This window comes from Rhinolophus sinicus, chromosome 14, assembly GCF_057876585.1.
Source record: "Rhinolophus sinicus isolate RSI-liver-muscle chromosome 14, RSI-T2T, whole genome shotgun sequence".
Classification (NCBI taxonomy): Eukaryota; Metazoa; Chordata; class Mammalia; order Chiroptera; family Rhinolophidae; genus Rhinolophus; species Rhinolophus sinicus.
Window position 1 is genome coordinate 519,183 of NC_142514.1, and position 9,217 is coordinate 528,399.

A 9,217-nucleotide genomic window follows, 5' to 3' on the forward strand; every position below is an offset into this window, starting at 1 on the left:
GTTAGGAGCACGGAGCTCCAACTGCCTGAGCCACCGGGCCAGCCCAGAAAAACTATACTTTTAAATTGAAAAATGGCAATAGTTTTCTATGAAGATACAGAGATGGGCAGTCAGACAACGGTTCCTGATTCGATTGTACCACGGGGTTTTTCATTTATGGACACAGCTGAGTGACAACAGGGAGAGACTGATGCCATTGGAAGAAGATTTTTACATTTGACATTTCCCGAAAAGAGGGGCACACCAAGCCCCACAGGGCCACAGAGGGACCAGTGTCAGCAAGGAGGCAGGAGCGAGGAGGGCAAAGCTCAGGACAGAGCCTTATTGGGGTTCTGGCAGGAAAGACAAGGCAGGGCAGGGGAACCACTGAGGACTGGCTAGTTTGGTAATCCCAGCAGGCCTTGCTGTATATGCCTGTCTGGCTGTCTGGTTGATGGCCTGGTGATTCAGCTGGGTGTGTGGGAGCAGGCTCAGAGTGTAGGCTCTGGATCTAGGGGACATGTGAATAATTGTGGCCATTAGTTTGGCCCTGAAACTAATGGGTTCAAACAGACAAGTACTGAATCTAAGAAAACACAGAACACCGCCATGTACAGAAACAGTAACTGAGGGTGACACCTCCATGGTGTACAAATGAGAGACCATCAGGTTTTGGTTAAATCTGTGGCCACAACTCAGTCGGAGAGTGCAGGGCTGAGGTGCCCCTGGGAATCTGTGGGGCCTCCCCAGATCTGGCCATAGGCCCACTGGGCCTCAAGCCATTTGCCCCCTTCTCCTCCAGGAATCTCTCAGCTGTTCTCCCCTCCACCCAAGCAGGTGGCCTCAGTCCAGAAGAGAGGAGCCTGGCACAGTCCCAAAGTTGTGGGAGCCAGGAGCCACCTGTCCTGCTCTGGCCCTGCGGGCTCAGCCCTGGGGCTGGTATCCCTGGCAGTCCTTCCGCTCTCCGCAAAGGGCGGGCAGTGCCTGGGGCAGGCCCCCCTCAGGCACCAGGTCCTGGGCCACCTCACCCCACGGCGTTATCTGGGTGTGGCTGGCCCCTCTGCTCAGCAAAAGCTCTACCGTGGGGCAGTGGCCACGCTCCTTGGCGACGTGGAGTGGTGTCTTGTGGAGCCAGCCAGCCACGTTGACCTGCGCACCCCTGTCCAGGAGGTGGCTGGCAACGTCCACGTGGCCTCCCCGGGCAGCGTGGTGCAGGGGTGTTAGGCCCAATGAGTCTCCAGCATCCACCTCAGCTCCCCAGGCTGCCAGTAACTGGACAGCAGGCAGGTGTCCAGCAGCGGCAGCCCTGTGGAGTGCAGAGCGGCTATGCCTGTCCTTGAGGCTTGGGTCTGCCCCGTGGTCCAGCAGCACCTCCATATCCTGGAAAAGGGGAGGGCAAGGCAGAGGCCAGCCCTGGCCCAGGTGGGTGAGGGGCTGGGGCCACCTTGCCATTTGCCTGACCCAGACCTCATCAGGCCTGGGTCACCTAACAGCCTCTTCCTGCACACTGCTTCCCCACTTGGTAAATGAGCCAGCGTCTATGGCAGCCTGGAGTGGCTCTGCTTAGAGACTTCCATTTCTCCTGCTAATCGTCCTCAGATCAAATCCGAGATTTGCAGCCACTTGCTATCCCTTTCCCCTGTCTGGGGGCTGGCTGGACTCAAGCACACGCCTGGTGCTCAGTAAATACTTGTTGCTACCGACCACCAAAATAAAGGCCGGAACGCCAGGCTTCTTCCCCAGGCTTCCGAGATCGGTCAAGAAAGGGTCCGGGCTGCACTGAGGCCCCTGGCGGTTGGCCCCACCCCGTGTCATCCAGCTTTGGGCAGACAGTGCAGGCTCCTCCACAGCTTGCCGAGGCTGGGGTGGGGCCCTGCAGCCCCGGGGGCGAGGACCGTCCCCCCCACCCACCCAGTCACTTCGGGGCTTGGCCTGGACGTACCTGCCGACGGCCCAAACCCGCAGCGACGCCGAGCGCGGTGGCCCCCGCGCCGTCCCGGGCGTCCGCCCGCGCGCCGCACGCCAGGAGGAGACGCAGCGCCGCCGAGCGCCCGGCCGCGGCCGCCACGAGCAGGGCTCCGTCCAGGTCCGGGCAGCCGCCCGCCGCTAGCAGCTCGAGCACCGGCAGCCGGCCGCCCACGGCCGCCCAGTGCGCCGCCGTCCATCCACGGACGTCCGCCACCGCGGGGCCGGGGCCCGGCGTGCTCAGCAGGCGCCCGGCCAACAGCGTGCGACCCAGCGCGGCTGCCCAGTGCAGCGGCGTGAGGCCGTCCCCCGTGCGCGCCCCCGCGGGGGCCCCGCGCAGCAGCAGCAGCTCCGCCACCTGCGAGTGGCCCTGCCAGGCGGCCTCGTGCAGCGGCGTGCGCCCCGCGTGGTCGGTGGCCCCAACCGGGGCCCCGCGCTGTAGCAGGAGCCGCACCAGGGGTACGTGGCCGCGCAGCACGGCCAGGTGGAGCGGGGTCCTACCCGCGTGGTCCCTGCCGGGGGTGACGGTTGTGTGGGCAAGGGTGGGGCGTCCCGGGGTGGAGACCCCTCCCCTCCGCTCCCCCCACTCCTGCCCGGGTGAGAAGGGCCCTGCCCCCCTGCTCAGTGAATCGACCCCTGACACCTCCACTTTGGTAAAGTGACCCCGTGCTGCCCCGGGGCTCACCTCTCCTCCACACTGGCCCCTTGCCGCAGCAGCTGTGTTGTGAGGCCCAGGTGACCCCTCCACACGGCTTGCAGCAGGCACCCCCAGGCCCGTGGGGCACCCGGCCCCTCTGTCGCTGCTCCCAGGGTCTCAGAGCCCAGCTCCATCCACCTGAGTTCCTCCTCCGCCCCTGCCTCTGTAGGGTCTTGCTTCTCTGGCTCTGAGCTCCCAAAGTTCATCTGGGAAGAGCAGGAATCCTACATGGATGCTGGAGGCCCCTGGCCAACATGGACGCCCCCCATCTCCCCAAGGGGAACCAGGTCACCACTGAGGCTTGACTCTCAGTTACCCCCAGAGGGACCCTGCCCAGGGACTCTGTCCTCTGGCTGGGGGTCCTCTCCATGCTGAGCCTGACCCAGCCAGAGCCAGGTGGTCCTTTCTAGACACTCCTCCTTGAAGGTGTGGAGGTGGAGGTGTCTGCTCCTGCAGGGCTGGAAGGCTCCAGCTGCAGCTGACTGTGTTTGTGGGTTTTGGGGCTGGGTGGGAGGGTGGGGAAGGGGTGGAGCAGAGCTGCCCACTGCTGCCTCCTGGGCAAGGATAAGGGCCACTTCCCCACACTGTTTACCCAGCAACTCAAGGAGACGCACTGCCTGGTGGCCACAGCCCCTGCCCCAGCACTGGTCCTCCTGCCAACTGCCAGGGCCAGGGCTTGGTCTCCCTCCAGGGAGACACAGCCAGACAAGCAGGAGCATGCCTGTGGGCCACGGCTCCTCCAAGGAGCACAGCCTCTGATGTGCCTCGACTTGCCCCCAGGCACCCACATGCCTTCCCATGGTTTCCTCCCTCAGGCGCCACCCCTCTCCCCACTCCTGTCCCTGCTAAGACCATCTCTGGGCTGGAGCCTGGCCTCTGGCCTGATTCCAGGCTGGGAGGTAGACAGGATGAGGCAGGACCCTTCCCTCCCAAGCCAGGCAATCTGGGTCGGGGGTCAGGGGTAGAAAGCCCCTGAGAGGTTGAGGCAAGTCAGCTGAGCCTGTGATGGGGCAGAGCCCTGAACTACATCTAGAAGTGGTGATGCAGGAAGGGGGCTGAGCCAGGCTGGCAGGATGGGTCACCTTTATTGTGGGACCCTGGGGCAGGGCGGTGGGGTGGGGGGCTGGTCCTGCCTTCCCATCCCCCAATCCCTGGGAAAGACCACCTATCCAGAGCCCTGGCAGGAGGAAGTGTCCATGCCTGCAGCCTGGCCCCTCCAGCTGCCTCTTGTGTCTGACTGTCCACCCGGAAGCAGTGCAGCTTTGAGGCTGTTGCTCCCAACCCCAGGGTTGCCAGGGATGAGGTGTCCTGAGGGTCCTGCCCTGTCCTCCCTCCCCTCCAGGGGTAATAGAGCCTTGGCCCTTCCCCCATCTCCCTAGAGAGCAGCCCTTCCAGGTTCCATGTCCAAAGAGTGGGTCTCCAAGCAAGACACCCAGGGGCCCCATCCCACCACCAAGCCACAGGGGCCTTAGCCCATGAGCCTCAGTCACTCTGCTCAGATGTCACCTCCCCAGAGGGGCCCTCCAGCCTGACCACCAATCTGAAGCAACCTTGTCCCTGACCCTGTTTTCTTTTTTTCTTAGCACTTATCCCTCCATGAAAGCATCTGTCGATTTTTTTTTTTGTCTGCCTTCCTCTTCTAAAATGAAAGCTCCATGAGGGCACGTCACATAGGCTGGCAGCTTTTGCCAGTAAAGAAGCAAGCACTCGGGGTGGGTTCAGACACATTACTGCTCAAGTAGCCGGAAAAAAAAACAGCGGCAAAAATGTCAGCTTCGTGTCCCCTGTCCCACAGGATGACACCGAAAGAATGGGCCAGATAACAGGCAGCAGGAGGGGCCCTGTGGTTGAGGGTCTTTGTGGGGCTGCAGCTGCGCCCCGGGGCCAGTGGGAAGTCCCCTGGGCCATCAGAGCTAGGGGAGCCCAGGAACGACTCCTGACAGCCTTCCAGAAGGCAGAGGAAGTCGGAGCCGGCCGTGTGCCTGTGTTCCTGTGTTTGCTCTGGCCTACGGTGCTACAGCTCGCTCCGTGGCCTCTGTGGACTCGTGCAAGGCTGTCAGGACTCCAGCATAGCCACCCCTGCATAGCAAGGCCTCTGTAGGCCTCACTCACTGAGTCTTCAGAGCCTAGGGCAGCAGCACACAGTGAGAGCTCAAGAAGTGTAAACGAGTCACCTGAAGAGGGGGTGGGGCTTAGGAGACAAGACCTGCATCCTCGCTGCATCTGAACTCTCTACCCAAACATTACTATTTGCAACATTTTTTACCCCAAATTCACTATCTGAATAAATAAGCAGCTACTGTGAGATCTTGGCATATGTGTGCAAGTGAAAACGGTTGAATTGTGTGTGTCGGGCCACAGGGCGTGGCACGAGCTGCCTGGAGCCTCAGCTGTTGTCCTGACCAGGCCTGTGTCAGGCTTGTGTGCACTATTGCTGTCATCGGCCCCATTTGTATGTGTCTAAAGGGACTTGGTGAGCCTGGGAGGCCTGGAATATATTGGAAGAAAAGTCGGAGGGGACAAGGGAAGTGTGGAGAAGGTGTGACGGGGAAGTATTGGTATCTGACGCCATGTGGCCTCCTTTATTCAGCTCACAGACAACCTACTGGTGAATGTAAGTGTCAACTTGTTATGTCAGTGGTGTTTAAATGCTGTATGTTATACTAGGAAACCCTGGGGGTCTGGCCAGTGTGAAGAGTGGGGGGAATTAGTTGGGGTTTTAGAGGAGTGGGGAATGCTTTGTTCCCCCACTTGAAATAATAACACTTGCTCCCACAGTTTTCAGGATGGATTAGATTCTGACAGAAAGGATTCCTGTCATAGTAGCTGCTGTTACTGAGTTCTACCTACTGTGTGCCGGGTCTCATACAAAGTGTTTCACATGCATTGCCCACATGCCCTCTCAACAGCCCTATGATGTAAGCACCCAGCATCTTCCCTGTTTTACTGATGCCCAGAGGGACCAGGTTTTGGGATGAGGGGACCAGCAGGGGCTAGGGCTGGGACATGGGGTGGGTGGTGACCTCTATGTGGCAGCTACTGAGGGGGCAGTTGTAAGAGTCAAGACCTATGAAATGAAGTTGTGTGGGGGAGCAGCAAGGGGGGGAGGGCGGGACCAGGAGGGAGGAGGGCCCCAGTGCCAGGCCTTAGGGACAGCTGACCAGAGCACACAGAGCTGACTAGGGAGACTGGCCAGCGCCGGAGCTGTAGTCGCCTGGCAGAGAGAGGCCAAGCCTGGCAGTGGGGGAAACTGAGGCAGGGGTGTAGCCCTGGAGACTGATGGTCAGGTCTGGACCTACTTGCGCCAGGGTCCTGCCCTCCAGCTGGGTCCATTATCTACTTGCTGGGGTCTGAGTAGGGGTCTGACCTAGGGGCCCAGGGCAGACCCTGGGGGACCCTGCTTCTGCCATCTGACTACCGCTGTGAGCCTACCAGGCCCATCACCCAAGAGAGCATGAGTGAGCAGGAGAGGGAGACAGAGGAGGATGAGGGAGGGACCATTTCAGACACAGCACCCATGCTGCCCCGAAGGCTTCCTGACTTCCAGGTGTCAGTCCTGATGTCTCCAGGGTGGGCAGGCCTGGCTGCCCGAGGCCTTGGGACCCTGCAGCTGCCCAGTCAGATTCTGGCCGGACTCCTGTTCCACCTGCTGCTGCCTGCAACCGTGTTCCTGCTGGTGCTGCTGCCGGCAGCTGCCATCGTCTATTTGGGGTTCCTGTGCCACTCGAGGGTGAGCTGAGCCCTCCATGGGCAGGGGCACTGGCTGGGGTCCCCGGGGAGTGGGGTCCTGTGGAGGTTCAGGGCCCTGGGCCTGACGGTGAATCTGCCCCATTCTGGCATGGCCCCTTGGTCCTCAGAGACATGTATGCCCCTCCCTGGAGAGCTCTTCTTCTGCCAACCCCTCCCCCACCCAGCTGCAGTAAAAGAAGGGCTTTTGTTTGCTGCTGGAGGGGACAGCTCTCTCTCTCTCCTCCCTTGAGGCCTCCCAGCCTTGTACCAGGCAGGGGCCACCAGGGCCTGGACAGCTGGGCAGGGAGGGAAGAGGAGGGGTTCCAGGAAGAGAGGGTATGTGCGTTTATCAGATTTCACCAGTCCACAGCCCCTCTTCACCCCTAACCCCCCCCACCCCCCATACACACACACAGCCTGTGGCAGACCCTTCTAGCCCTGGGCTGGGTTTCCCCAGATGGAGTGGGTTGTGGCTTGGTCTGAGGCAGGGAGGGTATAGGCAGATGGGAGCCCATGTCCCCTTTCTGTAGGCATAAGGCAGGGGAGGGGGACCCAATACTAGGCCGCAGAAGAGAAGGTGACATCGACTGGTGACACCCACGGTTGGGGTGGAAGGTCAGCTCTCAGCATAGGGAAGGCCCATGGGAAAGTAGTGTGTTGGGGGAGGAGAAAATGGGGCTCGGGCAACGGGGAAGGGTGGGAATTTTAAACCTCCCCTTAAGGGACTCCGACTCCGGCTATTTACTGCTTGGGTCCCCATCTCCCATCCTAGGCTCAGAAATTCCAGACCCACAACAGCGCGATGGGGGGGAGGGGGAAGCCAGCCTCCTGACTCCGCCAGCCCTCAGGCCCCACCCCTCCAGAAGTTACCTCCCGCTGCGACCCAGTCCACCTTCTCCCCGGCTCCGCCTGACCACCAACCTGACCCCACCCTGTCCTTCAGTCCACCTGCTGCCTGGCTCCGCCCCCCCTAGATCACTCCCCTCTTAACAGCCCGCCCTCCCCCAGGTTCACCCGGCGCCCCGCCCCGCGTGCCGCGCGCTGCTCTCGGACCGCAGCTCCACGACGCTCATCGTGTTGGGCTTCCTCTCGCTGCCTCCACTGCTGGTACTCGCTTCGGCCACCCGCGCCCGCCTGGCCCGATGCCTCCGCCCGCTGCTGCCTCTCCCCACTTGGACACCCGTACCCCGCCGCCAATCCGACGGGGAGGAGCAGCTCTGCTCCTGGTTGTGACCCCCAGAGGCCCTCCAAAGGACCCGAGCGCTCCAAATACAGGGAGGCCCCCGAATTTCCCTCGTGACCCCCATAAGGTGGCCCCACCGGCGAGCTTGGGGTCTGCATCCAGGTCCGGCGGGGATACCGTGTGCGTGCCTCGGGGCTCGTGCGTAGTGCTCGGAATGACCACGAGATGGCACCGGACTCCCCCGGACCGGGGTTGGCCCTTCCCCACCCCCGCAGGCACCCCTGCTGCTGAGTGGCTGGGAAGCCCCTAGGAAGAGAAATGGCTCTCAGAGAAGGGGCATGTGGCCAGGCTTCGAAAGGTGGCCTTCTTGGCTTCTGCCACTGCGGCTGCCCTAAGCTCCGGCGCCCACCCAAAGAGCTGCCCCTGTGGGACCCATGTCTGGTCAGTCAGCCGGCCTCCAGCGAGTTCCAGAAGTGGTGAGACTTCCACACTCCACCAGAGCAGGCATCTCTAGAAGCTCAGTGGTGGCCAGCAGCCCCAGCGCTTGCAAGGCTCGGCCTGTGACCAGGGTCAGGGCTCAGCCTGAGACCCGGTTAACGTTTAGATAGGCACCAGAGTAAGGGCTCAGTGTGTTGTCTCTGGATAATTTTAAGGTCTCTTGTCTTTCACGTTCTGAGCTTTCTCCTTGTGGATATGTTCTTAATTATCCATTTGGTCTATGTGGTGTTTCCCGTTCCTAGGGATTCATCTATTTCATCAGTGCTGGAGAAGTCTCAGCCATCATCTCTTAAACTCTGCCTCTCATTCATTGTATGGATGCTTTCTTGGGGAACACCTATTAAATGAATGCTTCACCTTTTCCTTTTAACTCCATGTCAGCTCATCTCTCGTATTTTCCATCTCCTTGTGTCTCTGTGCTGCATTCTGGACAATTCCTTCATCTCCCTCTTCCAGGTCACTAAGTCATCTGCTGATTAACTCATGCATTTAATTATAAATTATTATAGTATACTTAAAACTTATACTTGCTTCTTTTTCAAATCTGAGCATTTCTGATGGTCACTTGGTGGCATGCTTGGTTTTTGGATTCCAGCTTCAAGTTCTTGAACAAGTCACAGCATTTTTTTATATTCTGTGCCTAACAATTCCCACATCTTAGTCTTTGGGGGTCTTTTCTGCTGATTCTCACTAATAGCATATTGTTTCTTTGAATGATTGCTAATTTTTGATTGCCAGACCGCATGTGTGAAAATCCTGAGGCTGTGAGTTACCGCCAGCCTGGCCCCCATTAGGTCCTGCCCTGGTAGTCCCTGTGCAGTGGCCACCCTGGGGTCCCCGACTGCGGTGTGGCTCCCAGTTCTGTGTCCAGGAAACCGCTGCTTTCCCATCTGCTTTCTTGCATCATCCTCATTTCTGCTCACTCTTCTGCTTATTTATCTACTTTCAGTGTTTAATTTGGGGGGGAGGGGGCTTGGAGATATTTGCTTCCTTGTAACCCAGCAGTGTATTAAAATGTGTACTGCTTATAATTGGTCCAAAGTCTAGTGGTAGCTACAAGGCCTTGTAAAGGATCTAGCTCTCAGGACTCCACCTGGGACCCACCGGGTCCGGGCTCAGATGTGCCCGAAGGTCAGGTTTCAGGGTTCAGGGTAGGACCAAGGTCA

At 59.7% G+C, this 9,217-nt stretch overlaps 2 protein-coding genes across 3 annotated transcripts; one reads left to right on the forward strand and one right to left on the reverse strand.

Annotated features, from left to right (window-relative positions):
- Positions 1-121: 121 nt before the first annotated feature.
- ANKRD65 (ankyrin repeat domain 65) lies at positions 122-4,429 on the reverse strand. Its single transcript, XM_074334301.2, has 4 exons — positions 2,958-4,429; positions 2,630-2,847; positions 1,922-2,456; positions 122-1,359 (listed from the first exon to the last, which is right to left on the reverse strand). The coding sequence occupies exons 1-4, from the start codon at positions 3,009-3,011 to the stop codon at positions 904-906; spliced, it is 1,263 nt and encodes a 420-aa protein (XP_074190402.2). The 5' UTR covers positions 3,012-4,429; the 3' UTR covers positions 122-903.
- Positions 4,430-5,033: 604 nt separating this feature from the next.
- TMEM278 (transmembrane protein 278) lies at positions 5,034-9,082 on the forward strand. 2 transcript variants are annotated; one of them, XM_088790042.1, is made up of 4 exons: positions 5,034-5,255; positions 5,420-5,559; positions 6,189-6,371; positions 7,379-9,082. In XM_088790042.1, the coding sequence occupies exons 2-4, from the start codon at positions 5,536-5,538 to the stop codon at positions 7,601-7,603; spliced, it is 432 nt and encodes a 143-aa protein (XP_088646168.1). In that variant the 5' UTR covers positions 5,034-5,255; positions 5,420-5,535; the 3' UTR covers positions 7,604-9,082. The 2 variants fall into 2 exon arrangements, with proteins under 2 accessions (XP_088646168.1, XP_019567703.2); XM_019712144.3 differs by lacking the exons at positions 5,034-5,255; positions 5,420-5,559 and having other exon boundaries at positions 5,798-6,371.
- Positions 9,083-9,217: the final 135 nt, after the last annotated feature.

What these genes read in the sequence shown, in the direction of transcription:
- ANKRD65 (XM_074334301.2), bottom strand. Translation starts at nt 3,011, where the DNA reads ATGGAGAGGACCCCCAGCCAGAGGACAGAGTCCCTGGGCAGGGTCCCT. An exon ending in TGGGCAGGGTCCCTCTGGGG is followed by an intron (nt 2,848 to 2,957) that starts GTAACTGAGAGT and finishes TGCTCTTCCCAG; the next exon opens with ATGAACTTTGGGAGCTCAGA. An exon ending in GGGGCCAGTGTGGAGGAGAG is followed by an intron (nt 2,457 to 2,629) that starts GTGAGCCCCGGG and finishes CACCCCCGGCAG; the next exon opens with GGACCACGCGGGTAGGACCC.
- TMEM278 (XM_019712144.3), top strand. Translation starts at nt 6,096, where the DNA reads ATGAGTGAGCAGGAGAGGGAGACAGAGGAGGATGAGGGAGGGACCATT. An exon ending in GGTTCCTGTGCCACTCGAGG is followed by an intron (nt 6,372 to 7,378) that starts GTGAGCTGAGCC and finishes GCCCTCCCCCAG; the next exon opens with GTTCACCCGGCGCCCCGCCC.